This window comes from Streptopelia decaocto, assembly GCF_964273445.1.
Source record: "Streptopelia decaocto genome assembly, chromosome: 6".
Classification (NCBI taxonomy): Eukaryota; Metazoa; Chordata; class Aves; order Columbiformes; family Columbidae; genus Streptopelia; species Streptopelia decaocto.
The window spans coordinates 27,130,232-27,153,144 of NC_138660.1; the positions used below are offsets into that span (position 1 = coordinate 27,130,232).

The window sequence follows — 22,913 nt, forward strand, 5'->3', positions numbered from 1 at the left end:
CAGGGTAAGATCAGGTGTTGGTAGCTTAAGATGATATTTATAAAGTATTTATTTCTATTTACGTCACAAAAATCCCATAAATTGGGCTCTGGCCCCCGGACAAAGCCTCCTCTGGGCAGGGGAGAGCCTTGGTGGTGGGCCGGGCTCCTGGAGATGCCTTCCCGGGGACATCCCTGGCACATGCCTGGCAGCAGCGGTGCTCTCGCCCTCGCTCCCCGCTGTTCCCCAGACCTCTGCTTTACCCTCCCTGTGGCTTAAACTACTTCTCCTCTCAGCAGTGGCTGGACAATGCACCATGTCTTCCCAAAGGAGGCAATTCCTACCTGCCCCGTCTACCTCTGGAAGGGGGGAGCCCTCCATCTTGGTTGGCCAGGGCACCCACATCCATGTGGATGGGTCACCTTGCTTTGGAGCTTGGTCTTGCTGGAGGGAAAAGAAGGACTCTGGGGGCAGCTCTGCCTGTCACCTCGTACAGGGCTGTCCTTCCCAACAAAAAGCACGGGGCCACCTCCACTGTCCTGGCCTGGGAGCCCCAGGGGGCCTTGTCCAAAGGCATTCCCCATCTCTTAGGGCGGGTTGCCAAGGGTCCCATCCCCCTGGGGAGTGTGGAGGTTCAGGTGGCCACTTCCAAAGCCAGATGCGAAAGTTCTCTGGGAAACGGGATTAGGAATGACCATCCCAATCCACAGGATGCTTGTCACCCTTTCCAAAAAGGGCTGTCACATCCCTTCTCCTCCCAGCAGGATGACAGGCTCAAAGCAGTTCATGAGAGCAGGGGAGAGGCTGGCGTGGGGGCATTGAGGTGGAGATGGGGCTGTTTTCTCCTGTTGCAGCTGCCATTTTCTCACTCCTCTTCCCCTGCTGCAGAAGTGAGCACCCATCTCCTTCCCGTCCTGCCTCTGTCAGAACGTTAATCCAGGGGGCTTCTCATGGCGGAGGTGGCTTCACCAAGAAGACCTTCTTCTCCAACCATCACTGCTTCCATCCTCCTGCAGCAGCAGCTCTCCCTCTCCTTCCCTTACCCATGGGGGGGATGCTTTGGTTCGGGGCTCCCCGAGCGTCCAGCAGCATCTGGCACAGCTCTGGGCGAGCAGGCAAGCATCCTCCTCCGCATCTCCCAGCTTCGCTGTCACACCTTCACGCCTGCCCTTCCCTTGCACAGCACGGCTGCACCTTGCCTCTGCCGCACCTCCCCGCGCTGTCTGTGGTGTGTGTGTGTCTGTGTGTGCGCATGTGTGTCGGACGTGGTGCTGTCTTCTTGTTACACCCATGTTGCGGGGGCATGGATGGGTTGGGATGTGGCCGGTGGGCAGAGGCTTGCAGGGACGCCCTCGCTGCATGTCAGACGCCGTTCAGCTTGGGTTTCAGGTCACGGAAAGGGCTTTGGGATCCTTCCTGAGCCCTTGCCGGTTCTGCCGGCCTCGCCACAGCTCCTTGGGCATCTCACCGCATTGCTCCAGCCCAAAGCCACGGCGGGGCTGCTCCTCCCGGCCCCGTGTCCCAGGCAGACGGCAGCTTGGCTGCCTAGGACAAGCTGCCCATCAAACTGGAGATTTTTACCCCCATGATCCATTTTAGAGACCTGGAAGCTGACTGGTGCCCTTTATGGCAGGAGAGGTGCCCACCTGGGGATGTGGAGGGGCAGAGCCGCAGCCGGGGTGGAGCAGTGGCCTGAGCAGGGTCTACTTGGTACCATCTCAAATTTCAGTGTAAGGGGCTAAAGGTGGAAACACTGGGTGCCCCAGGGGAGAGGGGAGGCTCTTCCAGGGCAGCAGCGGAGGCAGCTTCTGGGGGACACAGGACCTGCATCTGCCAGGGACCAGACACAGGTTCACCGCCGCAGCTGGGCAGTGCTCGCTGTGCCGCGGGCGAGGGGCGGCCGTGACGCTGGTGTCCCCCAGCCAGAGCCAGCGCTGCCTGAGGCCAGCAAACCTGCAGAGCAGCTGGCTCCGCTGGGGGCAGCAGGGCCGAGGGGACACGGCTGGGCTCCTGCAGCATCCCCACAGGCTGGCCCCGGCCCTCGAGCTGCCCTGGACGGCTCACCAGCTCCACTCTTCGCCAGCACCGCTCACCCCCTGCTCAGTCCCCTGTCCACCTCTCCCCTCCACCGCTCCAGCCCCCGGGACAAGGAAAACGACCCCGAGGGTTAGGCACGACCGGGAGCCCCAGCAGGACGGAAATGTCACCGGGGGGCAGCGGCAGGAGCTGTGCCCTGCAGCTGGGGAGCCCGCTGGTTCATGGCGGCGCCCCCGGGCCGTCCTGCCCCTGCTGTCTGAGAGCTGGCGCCGCGAGTCCCGGCCATCCGCGCGCACATGAGGCTTGTTTGGTTCTGAAATAAATGTGGCATTTAACGCAAACAGCCCCGTGCCACTGAGCTCCTTCCTGGGATGGGTGGGCATGGCGGGACCCTGCAGACCAACAGCACCGGCTGCGAGGAGCCCCGGGAATCTTGTGTCCAGTTGTGGCCCCTCAGTTCCAGCAGCACAGGGAACTGCTGGAGAGAGTCCAGCGCAGCCACCAAGATGCTGAAGGGAGTGGAGCATCTCCCGTGTGAGGAAAGGCTGAGGGAGCTGGGGCTCTGGAGCTGGACAAGAGGAGACTGAGGGGGGACTCATTCATGGGGATCAATATGGAAAGGGGGAGTGTCAGGAGGATGGAGCCAGGCTCTTCTGGGTGACAACCAGTGACAGGACAAGGGGCAATGGGTGCAAACTGGAACACAGGAGGTTCCACTGAAAGAGGAGAAGCAACTTGTTGGGGGTGAGGGTGGCAGAGCCTGGCCCAGGCTGCCCAGGGGGGTTGTGGAGTCTCCTTCTCTGCAGACATTCCAACCCACCTGGACACCTTCCTGTGTAACCTCATCTGGGTGTTCCTGCTCCATGGGGGGATTGCACTGGATGAGCTTTCCAGGGCCCTTCAACCCCTGACACTCTGGGACTCTGGGAGCCCCGGGACCGCGGGCGCCGCCGGGGGCCGCTACCGTGCTGGTGCCGCCAGGGGGCGCCGCACGCCCTCTCCGCCCCACTGGGCACCGCGGTGGGCCCCGCCACGCCCCTTGCCAGCGATTGGTGGGCACAGGAGGGCCGTGCTGGGCACTCCGCCCTGGGATTGGTCAGCCTCGCGGAGTCAGTCGCGAAGCGAAGGGACTTTTTTCGGGTTTTTTTTTTTCGGCCGGACGGCCCCGCCTTCCGATTGGTGGAGAAGACGCCGCGCTGCCGCCTCCCGCCAGCGGGATTGACAGGGGCCTCCAGGGGCGGGGCAATGGCGGCCTTCCGCTTCGGCCCCGCCGCCACCGGGCCGTGCGCTTACTTCCGGCCCTGCCGCCGCCGCTGATTGGCCTCGCGGGGAGATTGGCAGCCCGGGGGGGCGGGACGGCGCCTGTGCGAGAGGAAGCGGCCTGGGCGGCGCTGCCGGCGGATGGATCTGTTCGGGGACCTCCCGGAGCCCGGCTCCTCGGTGCCGGGTGAGGGCCCCGCCGAGCCCGGGGCGGGCACGTGACGGCCGTGCTGCTGGGCCCGCCCCGCCCCGCGCGGCCCCGGGGCGGGGCCTCCCCGGCGCGGCTGCCAGGCTGCCCCGCCGGGCCTGCGGAGCGCGGCCGCTCCCGGGCGGGCTGGGCTGCGGCAGCGCCTCGGGACAGCGGCTGAGGGCTCCGTGCGCCTGAGGGACGGGGGGAGGCGGGCGGGTCGGGGGCGGCTGCAGGCGGGAGCGGTTTAATCGCAGGACGAATTACAGCGTTCGGGCTTTGTTGTGGTTTTCCTTTCCGCTGGGTCCCGTTCGGGTGCGGTGTTATCTGCGGTTTCGGCCCTGCTGGAGCGTTTCCCGTTCCTGTGCTGCGGTGGGTCCGTGGAGAACTGTAATGGTGTTACCTGAAATAATGTGGTGCCTTCTGAGCCCCTCCCGTCCTCTCACATCTCGGTCGGGCTGCTGAGGGACGTTAACACAAGTTGAGTGGATTCCTAGCAAAGAAAAAAAGCCAGGGTGTTTTCCAGAGGAATGTTTAGCTCATCCCTGGGCAAGTGGGTGTTTCGCTCATGCGGGAGCTGCCTGCATTAGAGAGGGAAGGAGGGCGGCCAGGGCTCTCCCTGGGTTATCCCCCCTGGGGGGGCTCCTCCAGAACCCCGCTCGGTGCCTGCGGTGGGTGCTGACTCTGCCCCGCTGTCTTACAGGGAAGGAAGCCCGGAAGGAGCCTCTGCTCTTTGACGATCTCCCGCCAGCCACCGGTGTTGGCTCAGGTATGGCCGCTTTGTTCCTGCCGGTAGTTTGACTTCCAGTCTTTTCTGCATCAGCATCTCTTGAGATGAAACTTGTGTAAATCCTTTTCTTTGTTAGACAGGGTTATAAGCACCAGTGTGCAGAGCAGCTGTTTTCCTCTTCTTGTGGTTTGGTGGTTTTTTTTGGTAGCCAGAATGTTATAGATGTTTCACATATGTTCATTCGATAATATGTTCCTGTCGAGGGTTAAGATTGCGGGGTGACAATAAAACCCTGGCAGATGTATTGTTAACCTCCTCTCCCCCGCCACTTCCCCCTTTTGCCCCTCCCTCTCCCCCCTTCCCACTCAGCACAGGCGATCGGGAGGGAAAGAAGGACAGAGAGAAGAGAGTTGGAAAAATTAAAGATGTTTTACTAATGCTACTGATAAGAATAGAGAAAATAATACAAAATATACAAAACCAATCTTGAAAGTCTCAGCAACTGCAGAGCCGGCACCCGAAGTCCTGGACTGGACTCTGCAGCCAACTGGAGCTGGATTCAGTCAGTCACTGGCCTCAGTTCGCAGGGACGACTCGCAAGGTCCTCTCCTAATGTCGCCATAAGGAAAAGGGGCGAGATCCTCGTGGTCTCCCACTTTTATATGAAGTATTCACGTGAATGGAATGTTATACACAGTTGGTCAGTTTCTTAGTCACTTGTTTCTCCTCGCCCCTCTGGTGAGATGTCCATCCATGCTTATCAATAAGTTTGCATTCCATTGCTAGGTTTACCAAAACATGTGTCTGGTTCTCCAGGAAAATGCAGTTAATATGAAGCTTTAGCTGACAGGCAAAATTCACTGAAAGAGAAACTTGTTTTTAACAAAACCAGGACAGTTCCATACAAATATTCCCTTAAACAAATGCAAGGCCTGAATTTGCCCCACCATCTAGTAACAGAGGCTGAAATTTGGCTTGCTTCGGTAAACTGCCATTTTACAATTTCCTTTCCTCAGGAGGTGCATACACAGAGCACTGTTTCCTTGAAGGGACGAAGGTATTGAGTTCTTCATGCCTTTCTTTTTGTGTTCCAGGAAGAGGAGGCTCTTTGCTTTTCGATGATCTCCCACCAGCCAGCAGTGGTGACGCGGGTAAGGAGCTGTGTGAGCTCACTACCCCTCTGCTGACCTGCCCCTCAGGAAAATCCACTGGCGTAGTCTGTTGTGTTTGGCGCACGGCTCATTAACCTGGTATCTGAGGGTCCCCCGCTGGTTGTGGTAACCTGTTTATGCCCTGATTGTTTAAATGGAGATTCTGACTGTTTAAATTTTGTTCTGTTCCCAGAAGCACATCTGTCAGATGTCTTTTGGGGTCCCTTGTTGTCTGTGCCTGAAAGCTCCCCGCTTTCGGAGTGAAGGGACGTGTGTGCTTGCTCAGAGCAAGGGCAGAGCTGGGCTGCTGCTGCTGCTGCTTTTCTGCTGTGGGCAGAGGCTGCTGCCTTGTTCCCCGCTGTAAATGTCCTCAGAGCCAGGCTGCTGGGCTGGCAGGGCTCTCTGCGTGTGGCCAAGGGTTTGGTAGCACCTGGGAGGAGGTGAAATCATTTACTGTACCATACAAGAATAAATCTCTGGAAGGAGAAGGCTGGGACTCTGAGTATTATGGGAATCACATTTTGCTTGCTAGTTTTAGTTTGTAACCTGTGTTCTGAACTGTCTAACAAACATGCACGTTCAGAGTAATAAACTGCACTTCTTTGCGTTGCTGCAGGCACAATTTGTAGACAAAAATTATAATAATTAAAAAATATGAGTGTTCCAACCTGAAATGCTAACTTCCTGATCAGTTAACTACAAAAAAGGCTGGTAGGTAAGAAACAAACTGTGGGTCGGTGGGAGAGTCGGCAGCCTGCCAGCCAAACACAGCTGTGCTGTGCCTGAGGTGGGGTCACACAACATCAGGGGATCAAACTGGCACTCGCTGGGTCAGACAGTGCCGTGTGCTGCGGGTTGTACGTGCTGAGCAGAGTTGTGTGTGCATGGTTGTGGTCAGTCAGTGTGTCTTGTTTGGTAATAATTCTGCTTGCTTAATACTGTGTGAGTGTGGGAGCCTGTGCTTCACCATCCAAGGACTTGCTGCTGAATTTATGCAAGTAAAACAGAGCTGGAAGACTTCAGCCGCCTGCTTTTTTGCTTTCTTTCAGCTTCCAGTGCTGCTGAGCAGGTCTCATCAGGAGGGAGCCATGGAAAGGGGGAGAAGAGAAAGTCCTTGGAGGAGGAAGAGAAGAATGGCAGGGAAGAACTTGTGGAAAAGAAAGTTTGTAAAGGTTTTCAGACAGTTTGAAAACAAATGTACTCAGTTTGTACTTTTGACATTGGGCTGAGTAAGTCCACATCAAATCTAAGCTTTGGTTCTTTGTCTGCTTGCATTTTCAGCCTCTGGTAGGGAACAAATAGCTGGGGTGGTCTGTGGAAGCCCCTCAAGCTCCCTGGCACTCTCTGCTTCCCCCACCTGGGCCTCCTTGCAGCCCTGCTCAAGTGGCAGAGCTGAGCACTGAGCACCCTGGCGTTTGCAGGATAAGCTTCTGTGCTGCCAAGAGGGGAATTGGTTGTGAGACCTCTGGAAGGCCAGAACCACACCAGTTTCTTTTGCACATCCACAAATCTCTTCCCTGGGTGGCTGCTAAGAAAGCCAGAGAGAGAGATTTGCTGTTACACTTGGGGCATTTGATGCCAGTGCAGGTGCCCATTTATGATGTTGCAGCTTTGGGAATAAGAAGTGTTCAGGGGTACAAAGGAAATGACGTGTTCTGGAAACAGCAGACCCTGATTTCCCTACCTTAGCACCCTTTTAAAACTATGCTTTGTTTAATCTGCAGCTTCAAGGCCACATGCTTACTCTGCCCCCCCAGCCCTTTCTGGTGAGAGCCCTGTCCAATGCCCAGCAGTGCTGCTTAGCTGCAGCTGCCTCCAGAATGGGGGCAAGTAGCTTTTGTAGCTACTGACCTTGGCAGCACTTAAAACCCATGTTACAAGATAAATATAGCCTGTTCGGCAGAATCATTTTGGTTGGAAAAGACCTTTAAGATCATTGAGTCCAGCTATTAGAGGTGCCAGCTGTTTTGTGGGAGGAGGAGGGGGCTACACTTGGCTGCAGTGCCAGGATCAGGTTCTGAAAGCTGAAAGTGGTTGCTGATGTACTGGTTTTTAGTCTAGCCAAGGGGATAGAGTTTGATTTGCGTGCCTGCTTCGTTCCCCTTTAGGGTCAGTGGGCATTCTTGGATTGAAGGGTTATGTGGCAGAGAGGAAGGGTGAAAGAGAAGACATGCAGGATGCACATGTCATCTTGAACGATATCACCGAGGAGTGCCAGCCTCTGCCCTCCCAAATGTAAGTGGGCCCAGCTGCTGCAGTGATGCTGTGGGTGCAAAGCCTGTGAGAAGATCCTTTTTGTGTTGAGCAGCTGATGTTCTTTACTACTCATGTGTCGTGCTGCATGGTTTGGGCTGGTTATTGGGAGACCTGGGTTGAATTCTTTGCTGTGTTCCTGAGCAAATCACAGGACTGTTATGTACCAATATATCCCCTGGAGCAATGCTTAGGGGATTAGGTCACTGACTTCACAAGGATTGTGGGGGCCTGATAACTCTGGATATTGAGCCTCTGTTACCCAAATGTAAGTGTGAATGTTCAGAGACCCTTAATTATAAGTTTAATTATAAGTAATCAGGCCTTGCCCTGGGCATTTTATGGTATGTAAAACCCTAACTGTGGCAATGGAGAATGCTCAAAGAAAATGTCAGAACTCTCTCATTTGAAAAGTTAAAATCTCTTAGCAAATCAACACATACAAGTGTGTGTAAGGAGGAGTGTGTAAGGAATGTTCCCAAGCATCATCCTGATACTGGATTTAGCTTCTGAAAAATGTTGTCCCAAGAGCTTTGTGTGCCAAGGGATCCAAGTTTCTCACCTGGAGCATGGTTTCAAAAAGTTCAGGCACGGAAGGCACCATCGCATTGGTTAGACCAATGTCTCTGTGGTGCTGGGGGGTTGCACTGCACTGGGGGTAAAATGTTTAACTGCTTTTATGCCAAGTTGTGGTCTATAATTTTCTTCTGCCCTTCTTTTTCTTGAGGGGTGGAAGATTACAAGTTCTCAGCTCAGTGTTTGCACATGTAAACCACGTAAATGTTTGAATGTGTGAGCTTAGAGACTTGTTAACTTTGTTTGTGCCTTGGAGTGCAGTATTTATTCAGTCTGGCTGACACAGGGCAGGGTGTTGCAGAGACAAATACATTTGATCCTACCCTCTGGCTAACAGCCTTTCTTAGCCCCTTTCTGCTACTCTTTGTTCCCTCACAGCACACGTGTCTCGTACTTTGCTGTTTTTGATGGCCACGGGGGAGTCCGAGCCTCAAAATTTGCAGCACAGAATCTCCACCAAAACCTGATTAAGAAATTTCCTAAAGGTGAGAGGAACGGAATAAGGGCTGTAGGACAACCTTCAGCTTTTCTGCCTTGATGTTAGGACAGTGGATTGTTAAACTGTTCTGTTTGGGTGTAGTTCTGCAGTTCCCATCTCTTATTCCCAGTGGGTCTGTGAGACCATGCTGTCTCCTGAGGGAGAGGGCTGTGAGTCTTTTCAGTACACAGGTACAAGTAGCCAGTTGGGAACCGCTAAGCAAAATGCGGGATGTGCTGTTGCAAGTTTTGGCAGTGCCACTTCAAGCATGAAAATACATCCATGGGGCAGAGGGCTGTGTCATAAATTCTCCATACGCTCTACCACGCGGATTTTTGGTAGCGTGAGCACAGGATGTGCCACAGCTGCTCTGCGCAGGCTCCGAGAGATGCGCTGCCTGATTGGATGTTGAATGAATGGAGGGACTGGGATAGCTCAGATACATTTTAGCTGGATCTTGCTGTTTTCCCTTGTCTAACAGGTGAGGTAGTCAGCGTGGAGAAAACAGTGAAGAGATGCCTTTTGGACACCTTCAAACACACAGATGATGAGTTTCTAAAGCAGGCATCCAGCCAGTAAGTGTAAATGCTGCCTGTGTGTTTGTATTTCTTAGCTTGCATCTTGCAGGCCAAGGAAACCTTGAGTTGCGTCTGTGCTTTGGCGAAACCCTGCACAGTGTGGCTGTGCCAGGTGGTATCTCTGCCAGCTGAGTGCCTGCTAGGGCTGGATCGTGCCGTGTTCTGGTCTTACTCTGTGGTAAGTGGTCTGTGCGACTTGCTGAGACTAAAATACACATTTGTGGAAAATGAAGGAACCAGAACATGACCAAGAATGCACCTCTGTCTTTATCAGGGCATCTTGTTTGCCTTCCCTTTTAAAGGCTTACCAAGTTGCTGAACTGACTTATCCACACTGCCTGGGTTGGGATCTTCGTGTTGGCAGCATCAAATTGTGGCAGGAGATACCTGTGGAGCAGCACTTTGCAGGTGGCTGCATGCAGCTTTCTTAGAGTTAGTGTGTGCTTGCCAGGCTGGAGCACATCTCTGGGATAGTTTTCAATGCCTGGTGTTGAAAGATGTACCTCTCCCAATGAAAGTTTAAATCTCGCTCTCTTTACCATCTCCATTTTCAAAAAAAGGTAATGAAGAATGTCCCTCATCTTAAGCTTGTTTCCACAGATTCTTTTAAAATGAAGCTGAAAAGCATAGCAGCTACTTTCTGTGGGATAGATGCCAGCTTGCCTCCCAGCTGGGTCTGGGTTTTGAGTGCAAGCACCCATCTCAGTCTCTGCTGAACACCAACTGTATGGCCTAGGGGAGATGCAGGTTGTGTTTAAAATACAGTCACTTTGTTACCAGTCCTTTACATATTTGTTTGGGTTGTATTTTTGATTTTGTAGTGACACCTAACACAGATGGAGAGACTGCATCTTATTCTAAGGTTCCCTGCAAACTTCCAATTTTAAGTAAATTGCAAACTGGCTGTCTCTTAATCTAATCAGATCAACAAGCTTGACCAGGCAAACAGAAAAAGCTTCCTTGAGTCTGTCAAAAAGTGTCATTCCCAAACCAGGCTCTGGTCAGAAATGTGACTTACAACAAAGGTGCTACAAAAAAGATCGCTATTGATCACTGTATTGATGACAAAATGAAAGATCTTAATTCAGCTGCACCTTCAAAGTTCAGAAAAACTGGATGGCCTGCGTCTGGAAATCAGCCTCTCAAAGCTAGTTTCAGTAGGAGTGGCATCGTGGCCAGGCTGCATTGTGTGGAGGACTAGCCTGGCAGCTCTAATCTAAGAAATGCCTCTTATTTTACCCAGAGCTCTAGAGCTTAACTACAGAAGGTGAAGTATTGGGAGAGTGACTGAAGGAGTGGTAATGTTGCCGAGGTGGGTGGTGAGGACGGTGGCGGGCGGGCCAGGGGTACTGTGAAGAAATGAAAGGAAATGAAATGGGATGTATGTTTGCTCACAGCACTGTAGTTTCTGGGTAGTCACTGGGGCTGAGCCTATTCCAGTGCAGATGAGCTTTTCTGGGAGTGAGAGGAAAGTTTTGTGAGGGCAGCGTGGCTGGCAGCATTTGAACCAGCTGGGACTTGGCCATGCACGCAGAAGGCAGAACTCTGTGCAGCTCTGCTGTCCTTGTCCAGCTCGGTATTTACCACCAGCAGTTTCCCTGGGTGCTTGCAGGCAGCTCCTGGGGGCTTGTGCCAGCTGGCTGCTGCGTGTTGGCACATGTCGCTTCCTTGAGGTCCCAGGAGCACTCTGTGACTGATTTCTTAAATGTTGTTTTCTCCCCATAGTAATTGCATTTTTGTTCCCTTCAGGAAGCCAGCATGGAAGGATGGCTCCACAGCTACTTGTGTCCTTGCTGTTGACAATATTCTCTACATAGCCAACCTCGGGGATAGCCGGGTAAGCAGAATGGAGAAGCCAGCTGCTGGTGTCTCATTTCCTCTGAGAGCTTTATTTGCCCTGAAAGGTGTTTGTGTGGGATGTCCCAGTTGCCATGAGCTTCCCAGCTGTTTCTACAGAGCATCTTGTTTTGGGTGCGTGCAGGGTACTTCTGTGTGGTCTCCCGTAGTGTGAAACAATTGTGTGTGGTAGCGCTCTCTTGGTGGTGCTAAATATCTCACAGGATCTAGAACAGAACAGAATATTTCAATTGGAAGGGACCTACAATGATCATCTAGTACAACTGGCCACTTCAGGGCTGACCAAAAGTTAAAGTGTGCTGTTATGGGTGTTGTCCAAATGCTTCTTAAACACTGACAGGCTTGGGGCATCAACCAGCTCTGAAGGAAGCCTGTGTCTGAGCACCTTCTCAGGACAGAAGCGCTTCCTCATGTCCAGTCTGAGCCTCCCTGGCTCAGCTTTGAACCATTCCTCAACGTCCTGTCCTTGAATCCTGGGGAGCAGAGCTCAGCCCTCCCTTTCCACATCTCCTCCTGAGGAAGCTGCAGAGCCATGAGGTGACCCCTCAGCCCCCTTTCCTCCAAACTAGACAACCCCGGAGTCCTCAGCTGCTCCTCACAAGACCTTCCAGCCCTTCACCAGCTTTGCTGTCCTCCTCTGGAGGCGTTCAAGGACCTTCACATCTCTCTGAAATGCTGGAGCCCAGCACTGTACGGAGGGCTGGAGGTGAGGCCACAGCATTGCTGAGCGCAGCAGCACAAGCCCCTCTCGTGGCTGACCGGCCCTGTTGGGTTTGGTGCCCCCTCGTGGTGTGGGGCTCAGCCCTGGCTCCTGCTGAGCTGCTGCTGACCAGCAGCCCCAGGTCCCATTCTGCAGGGCTGCTCTCCAGCGATCCATTTATACTTGTGCCTGGTGTTACTCCCTCCCAGGCTCAGAATCCAGCACTTGGACTTAAGTGTCATGCCATTGATGAGTGCCCGATGCTCCAGTCTATCCAGATCCCTGTGCAGGCCTCTTGTCCCTCCGGAGAGTCCACAGCACCTCCCAGCAAACTTGCTGGTGGTGCGTTCAGCCCCTGCATCCAGATCACTGACAAATGTATTGCACAGGACTGAGCCCCGAGGAACACCCCTGGTGACCAGTCATCAGCCAGATGTAGCCCCATTCGCCACAACTTGCCTTTCTCTCTCAACAAGTTCTTGCTGCAGTTTTGTTGTTGTTTTCTCACAAGGGTCTTTTGTCAGTGCAGGCGATTCTGTGTCGTTACAATGAAGAGAGTCAGAAACATGCAGCCTTAAGCCTCAGTAAGGAGCACAACCCCACCCAATATGAGGAACGTATGCGGATACAGAAAGCTGGGGGAAATGTCAGGTAAGTGCCTAAAAGGTGTGAGTGAGCAAATCTAAACCCTGGCCCAACAGGGTTTCGAGTGTCTGGGCTTTCCTGAGCTCAGCGCTCATGCTGGTGAGAGGATCTATTGCTGCCTGTGGGAGGCACGGTGGTGCTGAGATGTCCAAGGGTTTGGTGGCTTGAGCTGGTTGATGGGGGCTGTTTTCCCAGGGGCTTACAGTGGCGGTGGGGGCTGTGCTGCAAAGGCGGGAACCCACGTGAAAGCCTGGCAGTGCGATGCAAGCATGGATATGCTGAAGCTTCACCTACAGAGCTGGAACTCGTTGTTGAAGAAGTTATCATTTGCGGTACACTGCGGCATTGAACATAACTCACTTCCTTGCTTGCAGCATCACCTCTCCCTCCTTGTCCCGTCGGAGCAGGGGGTAGTTTGAGAAGTCATGAGAAGCCCTTGGGGTCAGTTGGTGTTGCTTCCCTGGGGGTTAGCCGATGCACTGGGGCAGTGTGCAGTAGGAGCGAGGTTTCTGGAGCCAGTGTGGGATTATCTTAATGTTCCTGTGTGTGGCTGTTTGGGTACCTGTGTCCAGTTTTCCTGGCTAGGATCTCTCCCTTCTTTGAAGGCTGTTTCTTGATTTAATGGCATCCTCACAAGACAGGACTTGGTGCAGGCAAAGTATCTTAGTCCCTGCAGAGGCAGAATGCCCCCAGGGGTGGGGAAGGGAGGGCTCAATTCTGTCACGCTGCCATGTCTGGAGGGCCTTGTTCCCCTTATCTCTGGAGAGCACATGCTGCTGCTTATGCTTCACACTCATATATCTTCGCACACAGGAAAGAGAGGGGCCGGTGTCTGTTAGCTCTTTTCAGAACTGGGGAACATGTCCTCAGCTGCCCAAGAGCCTCTCCCACTGCTTGTAGTTCAATATTTTGGACACAAGAGATAAGTCGCAAAGTGTGCAGGCATCAGATCTCTTCTCTGTGACGTGCCTCGCTTCTTGTTTTTATCTCAAGTGGGCTGGTTGGATTATGAGATGAATGAGCTTGTGTCTTTCCAGGGTGCACAGAAGAGCCTTTGTGGGGAGAAGATGCTCGATTGTTGGAGAGGTGGAGTGTGAGAAGCTGCTTCTATTGAGGCAGCTCTCAGCTAATTGGAAAAGTTTAGCAAACAAAACTGCTTCCTTAAGGAGAATTATAACTTGGGTTTCACGTAACTGGTTGCTCCACTCGATGGTTGGTAAAAGACCAAGCGATCAAGAGAAAGTGTTGTGGTTGTGAGTCCTTGGAACTGCCCGCAGTGGAGCCAGTCTGTTGGGGCTGGCGTCCTGATAGAGTGCAGGAGGCGCTGCTGGCTCAGACCTGGGCTTGCCTGCTGCCACTCTGTGAGTCCATTGAAATGCAGTTTGCTAGATACCTTGCCAAAAAAAGAATCCAGGAATTCAAACGTCTGCTTCCAGGAGTTCAGCTCAGCATATAAGTGTTACTTTCCTGGCTTGCTAGGCTGAGCAGGGCTTGAGTTGGGGAAGGGAGATGGAAAACAACCTTAAATTCTCCTGATTTCATTTCTTCCTCCCCCTCTCCACTTGTTTCCAAAAGCTTCACACAAACATGCAGAAAGGCAAGGAGACTTTGACAGGAAGATCTGAACTTGCTGGGGAAGTGGATCAGGATTTGTACAAGGTAGCTAAAGGCAGCAGGAAGAGTGTTCCCATCAGGCAGCGTAGTGAGATGTGTATGTGTGGGGAGGGCTCTCAATGTTTTCTTTCCTTGTGCAGGGAAGGAAGAGTCCTAGGCGTGCTGGAGGTTTCCCGCTCCATTGGGGATGGCCAGTACAAACGCTGTGGTGTTATCTCTGTGCCAGATATCAAGCGCTGCCAACTCACGCACAATGACAGGTAAAGCATTGCCCATGCACAGTGGGGTGGCTGCGTCCTGGCTCTGCTCAGCACAAGTAGCACAAGCTGCACAACCCCGTATGCTCTGTTGTGAGGGCCGAAGCACTTCAGACTGATCACCCAGGGTCAGAGGATGCTCTTACTGCTGATCTCTCTCCACTCCTGTTCCTTGTCAGTGTTGTGGGATAATGCTGCTGCCTCACTGCCAAGATAGTGTGAAGGCTCCTGTTGAAGCAGCAGTGATAACATGCATGAGCCTTAGACTTCCTTTGTGCTCTGAATAGGTTCACACACCAGTGTTCAAGCAGTTGGTTAAGGCTTGAATTCTTGGATTCCTATCGTGTCCAAGAGTTGTTTCTAGCAGCCGTGGTGCCCATGAATACTGTTGCATTTGTCTCTGATACTTGGAGATTTGAGATACTTTTCTAACATATGATTGGTGGTGACAAATTGCTATGAGCTTTCGTGTCAGTCTGGCCCTGCAGGCTCTCTGAGGTGAGAACGTAAGCCAGTACTGCTGCGTCTTCTGGGATTAGAGTTCCATATCAAGTGATACACCAAAATATTTCTGAAGATATTCTGAGCATCAGGGTCCGAAACGATGTCTTCAGAGGTGTCCCGCTTTGGCAGACTGGCCACCACTGCAGGATGGTTGTATTTCTCCTTGTCCAGTGACTTGGTTAGGGCTCCTTGTCAACGCAATCCCTAGTGCAGGCGGGAGTGCACAGCGGGCTGTCTCCCCACCTTCTGGTGGGGACCCTGGTGGCAGCTCTCCTTGCCTTGAGCTTTGTATCCCCTCAGCCTTCTGCATCCTGCAGCGATACCTTGTGGCAGAGCTTTCTGGTCACAGTTATGCCTCTCTTTCTGGGTTAAGCTGCTTGTTTTTCTTTTGCATATTTCTATTTAAATTATCGCTATACCTCAGGAGCATGGAAAAGTAAAGGATTTAAAGGGATGCACGTAAGGTATTCAGCTGGCTGTATTTCTCTGTTTCTTTGCATTAGCTACATGACAGGGAAGATATGTGAATGAAAAGGACTCAAAGGAAAGAAGCAGTTCCTAGAGAAATAATGGAGCTTTCCAGCAGGGTGTGGTATATGGTCTTTCCTACCAGAGCAGTGTCAGCAGGACTGCCAGGATGTCCTAATCTGGGTCTTAGACTGTTTGCCTGGCTCTTTGGCCTGTACTTTGAGTTGCCTCAGCTCTGTGAATGTCAGGTTCCGGAGCACCAGAGGACTTCTGGTTCTTCCGAGAGCTTTTAATATGAGCTTTCTGGCATCACCCCTTTGGATTGGAGTGTGGGTACTCATCAAATAGCTTGGAGGGTTTTTGCTGTAGTGGGGGAAGCCGAAGATTCAGCCTTGGAACTTGCCTCTTCTTGATTTCCAGGTTCATTCTGATAGCGTGTGATGGCCTCTTCAAAGTCTTTACACCAGAGGAAGCTGTGAACTTCATTGTGTCCTGCCTGGAGGTGAGAAGGCGGCAGTGTGGTGGCTGGGTTTGTCAGTGCAAGGGGCATGAAATAGAATGGCTCTGCCTTGCAGACATGTACCTCTGTCAGGGTGTCCTCCCTTAGTTGTCCTTATTTGTTTTGCTTCCCCATGCTTGGAAATCACCGTGTTCTTGCACCTGCGTGCTTTGCTGGGAGCAATCAGCGTCGTCTTTCCTCGTCCCAACAGGATAAGAACATCCAGACGAGAGAAGGGAAGCTGGAAGCAGATGCTAGATATGAAGCTGCATGTAACAGACTGGCCAACAAGGCTGTACAGCGAGGGTCAGCAGACAATGTCACGGTCATGGTGGTCCGGATAGAGCACTGAGAGAGGAGGTGCGGCCAGCGGGATCCCCAGCTTGCAGCAGGTGTAAGGGAAGGGAGAAGTCAGTGCGCGTGCATGCGTGGCTGGGGGAGGGAGGGTCCTGCTGGATGCTCTAAAGTGTAAATAAAGTGGGTTTTTGTGTGTTTTTTTTTTTTTTTCTCTAATAGTTTTAGCTCATTTGGTTAGCGATGTTTTCTAAGTGGCTCCCACAGTGGATCAGCTTATGTGGAAATCTCGTGTACTGTCAACCTCCCCTGAATGTCTTGGCAAACCAAATAAATCCATTTGGCAGAGGTGCTAGCAAGAGCAGGCATCGCTGGCATGAACTCTGACAGCTGTTCCACACGGTGCAGTTCTGCTGTTTGTTTCTTTGAGCTTTGTATGAGTCCCTGGGGGCCCTGGGAGAGTCCTGAGCTCTCAGGACTCAGAGGAAACTGTGGTTGGGCTGTGCCATACCAGGCTTGGGATGCTCTATGGGCTGTCCTTTTGGTGCTGGGAATGAAATCTTCTGTTTCCGAAGCTGGGTTGTGAGGTTGCACGCAGCTGAATGACGCAAACACCGCCTGCAGAGCAGCAGTGTACCTTACCTCTGCTTGCAGAAAACATTGGGGTTTTATCCCACTTGTTGATATGGCAAAAGTGTCAGAAGTTTCCTCCTGGTGTTTACTGGGAAAGCGTTTTCACCAATGGTCAGGCAGCCGCGATAAGGACAGGCGCTGTGCTTGTCTGTGTGCTGTCTGAGGAGAAGGCACCTCGGGTTCTAGGTACTTGTTGCTATTAAGGTCTGGTGTCTCATCCCGTCCCCATTCCTCTACCAGCTGTTGCTGCAGAGAGTCTGTGTGCTGTTTTCCAGAGAAAATTTGGCTTAAGACCAAGTGACAGTGTGAAAGCTGAACGAATTGGGCTACCAAAACACTTAAACTCCAGATCATGCAATTTTCCCATCCTGTGGGTGCAGTGAGGAAGACGAGTCAGTGTGTCTGTGGTTTCTTGCGCCACCTCCTTGCTCTGCGTGAGAAGCAGTGCAGTCCCGGTGGAGGTTGGGCAGATCTCTGGGGTGACGCCTGCTGCTTTGTGCACAGTCCTGTGCAGGGTTGTGTGACTTCCTGGGCTCTTTTCTGTTCCCTGTGTTCCCTGGAGCTTTGGGAGATGGTCCTGGATCCTGGCTGATCTGTTTTGTTGAGCACACAAAAGCTCTCCTGTTGTTAGGGACAAATGGCTTGTCCATCTTTCATCTATTGCCACTGCAGCAGAAGTCAGTTTGAATTCATGGACCTGTGCTAACGTTTGGGCTAACTTGTCCTAACTTGTGCTAACTCTCCACATCTTCTGCAGAGCACTGAGGAAGGAAGCGGCCTCCAGCACGTATTTTGGTTAGCGCTTGCCTCTGCCAGCTTGTTCTGCTCCCAGCCGTTCCTGCGTACTCTGGAAGAGAATTGCCCATGTTAACAACACACTCTGCTGCTTTTGCGCTTGAAAGCCACATTCGGAGAGCCAAGAGAGAGTAGCCTGGAATTGAATCAGTCTGTGGCGAAAGAAGCCCTGATGGCTGATCTCAGAAGGGCAGCTTGCCCTCCCTTCTCAGCTCCCTGCTCTTCACAGCTCCTGTGCTGGGGAGAGCTGTGCGCTGTGCTGTGAGAGCTGAGCCAAGCACCCGGTGCTCTGGAGCTCCCCCCAGGAGGCCCCTCTTCATTCCAGCGCAGGAGCTGGTGAGAGATGTATCAGCTTGTACTTCTCTGTCTTCTCTGCCCTCTCTTCCCTTAAAACTCTTTCCTGCCCTTTAGAAAAGAGTACTGAAAGCACAACTCTAGCTAGGAACATAATGCACAGCGTTATGGTACAGTTAATACTGTATCCATTTCCATAACATGGATTGTATCATCCATTTTTCAGGGCAAAGGGGAAAAGGAAGCACAGTGGAGCAGGTTTTGCCATGCTTGTGAGTAGCCAGCCAGTTAGAAAAGCAGGTTCAACTCCGACTTTAGTGGAAATCAAAAAACTGTTTGCTTATATTTCCTGGTAGGGTGGGGTCTGCCAGAGGTTTCCTGAAAACAACCTCTCGGTGCCTGGTTGCTGAGCAGCGCGCTGCTCTGGGGCAGCTCTGAGCCCCCGCGCGGCCTGTGCAGGGGTGCTGCGTCTGTGCAGGGGTGCTGCGTCTGTGCAGGGGTGCTGCGTCCGTGCAGGTCTCTCTGCCGGCTGACCGAGCCTCCAGCCCTCTCCCAGCACCTGGATTAGCTCCACAGCAGCTCTGACTTAATCAGCTCTTGCAATTTTCTGTCCACGTGCACTGGGCTTCCCTGCTTGTCAAGCCCCGCGCTCCAACAGTGAGTCCTTTTGTGTCTCCTCAGGTGTGTTTGGGAGAAGTGGAAGGTGGCTGATCTGAGTGAGACTGCTCTGGCTTGCGGTCGTGCCTGGGCCGAGCTCCTTAGCTGGGCAGGAGCTGCAGAGGCCTGGTCTCTGCCAAGGTCCTGCTGCCCACCCACTCAGCCAGGGGAAAAGCATGTCTTTCCTTTCAGAGCCAAGTGCTGCCATCCAGCGAGACCTGGACAAGCTGGAGAGTTGGGCGGGGAATAACCTAATGAAATTTAACAAGGGAAAGTGTAGAGTCCTGCATCTGGGCAGGAACAACCCCAAGTTCCAGTATAGGTTGGGAAATCACATATTAGAGAGCAGTGTAGGGGAAAGGGACCTGGGGGTCCTGGGGACAGCAGGGTGACCATGAGCCAGCACTGGGCCCTTGTGGCCAGGAAGGCCAATGGCATCCTGGGGTGTATTAGAAGGGGGGTGGTTAGTAGATCGAGAGAGGTTCTCCTTCCCCTCTACTCTGCCCTGGGGAGACCACACCTGGAATATTGTGTCCAGTTCTGGGCCCCTCAGTTCCAGCAGGACAGGGAACTGCTGGAGAGGGTCCAGCGTAGGGCAACAAAGATGATTAAGGGAGTGGAGCATCTCCCTTATGAAAAAAGGCTGAGGGAGCTGGGGCTCTTTAGTTTGGAGGAGACTGAGGGGTGACCTTATTAATGTTTATAAATATATAAAGGGTGAGTGCCACGAGGATGGAGCCAGGCTCTTCTCGGTGGCAAACAATGATAGGACAAGGGGTAATGGGATCAAGCTGGAACACAAAAGGTTCCACTTAAATTCGAGAAAAAAACTTCTTCTCAGTAAGGGTGACAGACACTGGCCCAGGCTGCCCAGGGAGGTTGTGGAGTCTCCTTCTCTGCAGACATTCCAACCCGCACGTGTTCCTGTGCGACCTCACCTGGGCGTTCCTGCTCCATCAGGGGGATTGGACTGGGTGATCTTTTGAGGTCCCTTCCAATCCCAAACATACTGTGATACTGTGAAGTTCTCTTGCCTTGGGGAAGAAGTCGGTATCAACTCTGCACAGTCAGAGCCAGCCCCCTGGATCCAAACACTCTCCCACAGAGCTGCAGCAACAGCTGCTTCACCAAGCTGCTCCTGGAGAAGATGCCACGTGTGGAGGAGGCCGGGCAGAGCCACGGCAGCCCCCGTGGGCCATGTCCAGGGCCAGGAGGCTGCCTCCCCCCTGCTACGTGTGCAGATTCCTGGGGAAGGCGGGGCTGGCTGCGGTTCAGGTTGACTCACTGTGTTGCTGGCACAGCTCACCCAGTGCTACGTGCTACTAAGAAATAAAACGTGCATCTCCCTTGCCCCCACGCCCGGCCCACCCGGGTTCCTCTCCTGCAGCCCTTGCTTAGGCACGTAGCCCTGCGCCTGTCCTCGGCTGGGACGGCTATCGGGGCCCAGCAAGGAGCGTATCTGCGCTGCCCACGGCCTGGGCCCTGTGCCACGGGCAGGGAACGCCTGGCGTGGAAAGCCAGGGGACAGGAATTTGCTTTAATCAAAGGTGCGGACACTGCCCTGCTTTGAAGATTGGCTGTAAAGGTCGCTTGCTTCTGCCACAAACATTCGCTGCTAATACATTGCAGGGAAGCTAAAGCGATATAGATGATCTGTTTTGGGCTGCTGAGATGCTAGGCAGGGAAATCTGAGAGCGAAAATGGAGGTGTGGGAGCGGAGCCCTGTGGAGAAATCAACCAGCATCATTTTCCAAGATAAACTTCCAGCCCTAGCCTTTAGATAAAAGTGAACCCCTTTAGCTCCTTGTCAGCATGCCTTTTTATTATTATTGTTATTACTATCCTTTCCTCCTCAATCTTTTGTCGAGCTTCAGGTGGTTCTGCAGCACCAGCAGTACTAGACCAGCCTGCAGCTCCTCCAGCAGCAAAAGGTCTTCTTGGCCTTGGTGCCAAGCAGGGGAGGTGCCTTGGTGGCTGGCAGAGGGAAGGGTCCAGCTGCTCCTGGCACAGGCTCAGCTTCCTGCATGGTGCCCAGTGCCTTTTCACACCCCCAGCAGGATGGCGCTGAAATCGGAGCCACTTTGAATGGTGAGGGTGAAGCCTGCAGCATTGTCCACGAAAACAGAGGCGTACTGCCCGGCCTGGAGGGAGAAAGGGCTTAACTGGGCTGGGACATCTCTTCCTGGCACAGAGCAAAGGAGAGAGGTGTCCCCTGTGCACAGCAGCTGAGAGCTGAAGGGGCTGCTCCCTGCTTCCCTCTGGTACACCATGGCGTCGAGGCCTGAGGGCAGCCCAGCTGCGGTCCGCGCCGCAGCGTCCCGCACACCTCAGCCCGAGCGTCCTCTGGTCGTGGAGCTGGGCTGAGAAACACACCCGGCGCCCAGCTCGGGAGCTGGGGCCACAGAAGGCGCCTTCCTGCCTGGCACAGTCCTGAGCGGAACTGGCACCACTAACCTGCATGTAAAGGATTCCAGTGACAGAGATGGTGAAAAGGTCACCACAACTCTCCAGCTGGGATACAGTCTCCAAATTGCTGCAGAAGAGGGAGGGAGGGTGGTGCTGGGGAGAGCATGTGCCTCCTTCCCCCAATGGTGCTTGGCCTCCTTCCTCCTGCCCTCCCTGGTGGTTCCTCTCCCATCCCAGCTTTGCCCTGCTGTACCTGTTGTGCTGGCAGCGGGACTGCACGCAGATCAGCACCCGCAGACGATTCCCCCGGCATGACCGCTCCTTCTTCCGCTGCTCTCTGCTCACTGGGACAGATGGAAGGGTGAGAGCTGGCCCAGACCCGCCGCCAGCAGGGTCATGTGGGGGGTGCCGGAGGGCTCACCAATGTGCAGCGTGGCAGTGAAGGTGTAGTACCCTGCGGTGGGGGCCGTGTACTGCCCGCTGGTCAGGTTCAGCCCGGAGCCGCGGTGGAACACCCGCTCTGCCTCCGGCTGGGCATGGGGAAAGGCTTGGATTAGAGAACAAACCCCATGCTAGGGCAGGTGCCCCACGGGCAGCAGGGTGCTGCAGGCTGGAGGAGCCAGCAGGCTGGGCACTCACGATGTAGTAGAATTGCAGCTCCTGCTGTGTTCTCTTCTCAACAGAGATGTTTTCACGTGTCCGGCAGTGGAAGGCTGCTTCCACGTGATGATGATGGGACTGATCCTGTGGGTTGCCTTCATCACTTTCCTCCTCTTCCTCACACTCTTCACCAGCCTTCCTGTGTGTCTTCACCTGTTCCTTCACCATGCCTGACACAAAAACCCGACCAGGGCTTGGCTTTAGGAGGAAACCTCATCTTTTCCTGGACCCGAGATGAGGCAGATCTGTCACCCAGCCCTGCGGTGCCTCGTGTCTGCTGTCCCCTGCTCCTGTCCTTGGGTTCCCCTCAGCCCCCCGTTCTGCAGCGGGTACCTGTCAGCAGGAGCTGCAGCTTCCTCCGCAGCTCTTCCAGCGCGGCGGGGGCAGCGGGAGGGGCAGGGGCAGCACTTGGCGCACCGACTTGCAAGGCAGCCCGGGGCGATTTTCCTGGGGACGGGCCGCCAGCCGGTACCGCCGCTGTGCCAGCCCCCGAGCCATGCCGCGCCGCGCCCGTCCTGCCCCGGTGCCGGCTGCCGCTCGCCCACCCGGGGCTCCCGGCCAGCAGCATCCACGCCTGGCGGGGGTCCACGCCGCCAGCTGGCCCCGTCCCCACGCGTCCCGCCTCCACTGCCCTCCCCACGGCTGCTCCCGGGCCCGGCGGCCGCTCCCGGGCCGCCCCCGGGGAGCAGAGCCCGGCGGCAGCGCAGAGGAGCGCCAGGCACAGCTCCGGCAGCCCCATCCTGTCGCTCCCGGCGGGGCGAACCCGGCCCCGGCCCCGCCTCGGGGCACGCCCAGCGGCCGCGCTTGCCCGGGGCCCGCCGGGGACAGCTCGGGGGTCTCGGGAGAGCCCCCGCCCTCCCCCGCGGGGATCCCCGCCCCCGCGTGTAAAACTCCGCATGGCCCGTGGGGAGCAGAGCGGAGCTCCAAGGGGCGGGGGACCCTTCGAAAGTGATAAAAAAATGCAACACAGAACAGATTAACCGTCGAAGGGCGCTGGCGGAGCTACGACGTCCTGGTGCCGGTAGTGGGACCGGCCACTGGGGAAGCGTTGCCGGGTGTTTGCCGCGCCCTGGGACAATCCTTTGCCACCGAGTCCCAGCAGAGATGGGTATGGGGCAGGAGGCACCACCGGGCTCTGTCCCTGCACCGGGAGCCACCGAGGTGCTGGCTGCTTCACCATCACCCTCAGGTCACATCGCAGGGGCCTGTGCTGCACATCCCGGGAGAGACGCCAGGATGAAGCACCCCACCACAGAATGCCGGCCTGCCTGGGATGCAAAGCATTCAAAAACTGTTTTAGGTCCTGGCATGCTGCTCCATGGGGTGGTGGAGTGGGTCTGGCACTTCAGTCTGGGTCAGCAAGGTAACAGAGCGCTTCAGGTGTCAGGAAAGTGAGATTCC

General features: G+C 54.3%; 2 protein-coding genes across 9 annotated transcripts; one reads left to right on the forward strand and one right to left on the reverse strand.

The window, feature by feature from the left end:
- Window positions 1–929: 929 nt before the first annotated feature.
- Window positions 930–22,425, reverse strand: LOC309441831 (uncharacterized protein). 7 transcript variants are annotated; one of them, XM_082056950.1, is made up of 6 exons: window positions 21,846–22,425; window positions 21,492–21,682; window positions 21,274–21,382; window positions 21,106–21,196; window positions 20,771–20,979; window positions 930–1,114 (listed from the first exon to the last, which is right to left on the reverse strand). In XM_082056950.1, exons 1-6 carry the CDS (start codon window positions 22,408–22,410, stop codon window positions 945–947), a joined length of 1,335 nt encoding a protein of 444 aa, XP_081913076.1. In that variant the 5' UTR covers window positions 22,411–22,425; the 3' UTR covers window positions 930–944. The 7 variants fall into 7 exon arrangements, with proteins under 7 accessions (XP_081913076.1, XP_081913081.1, XP_081913082.1 ...); XM_082056955.1 differs by having other exon boundaries at window positions 1,014–1,143; window positions 20,894–20,979; window positions 21,306–21,382; XM_082056956.1 differs by having other exon boundaries at window positions 1,079–1,126; window positions 20,894–20,979; window positions 21,306–21,382.
- Window positions 3,222–16,470, forward strand: ILKAP (ILK associated serine/threonine phosphatase). Of its 2 annotated transcripts, XM_082056633.1 has the most exons (12): window positions 3,222–3,463; window positions 4,167–4,232; window positions 5,288–5,344; window positions 6,394–6,516; window positions 7,453–7,579; window positions 8,552–8,658; window positions 9,133–9,226; window positions 10,979–11,066; window positions 12,316–12,437; window positions 14,186–14,305; window positions 15,695–15,776; window positions 15,985–16,470. In XM_082056633.1, exons 1-12 carry the CDS (start codon window positions 3,418–3,420, stop codon window positions 16,123–16,125), a joined length of 1,173 nt encoding a protein of 390 aa, XP_081912759.1. In that variant the 5' UTR covers window positions 3,222–3,417; the 3' UTR covers window positions 16,126–16,470. The 2 variants fall into 2 exon arrangements, with proteins under 2 accessions (XP_081912759.1, XP_081912760.1); XM_082056634.1 differs by lacking the exon at window positions 6,394–6,516.
- Window positions 22,426–22,913: the final 488 nt, after the last annotated feature.

Excerpts from the sequence above, each read along its gene's own strand:
- ILKAP (XM_082056633.1), top strand. The coding sequence starts at position 3,418 with ATGGATCTGTTCGGGGACCTCCCGGAGCCCGGCTCCTCGGTGCCGG. Across the intron at positions 5,345-6,393 it reads AGCCAGCAGTGGTGACGCGG|CTTCCAGTGCTGCTGAGCAG; the intron begins GTAAGGAGCTGT and ends GCTTTCTTTCAG. Across the intron at positions 14,306-15,694 it reads CAACTCACGCACAATGACAG|GTTCATTCTGATAGCGTGTG; the intron begins GTAAAGCATTGC and ends CTTGATTTCCAG.
- LOC309441831 (XM_082056950.1), bottom strand. The coding sequence starts at position 22,410 with ATGCGGAGTTTTACACGCGGGGGCGGGGATCCCCGCGGGGGAGGGCGG. Across the intron at positions 21,683-21,845 it reads GCTGCAGCTCCTGCTGACAG|GCATGGTGAAGGAACAGGTG; the intron begins GTACCCGCTGCA and ends TTTTTGTGTCAG. Across the intron at positions 21,383-21,491 it reads AGCTGCAATTCTACTACATC|CCGGAGGCAGAGCGGGTGTT; the intron begins GTGAGTGCCCAG and ends CCCCATGCCCAG.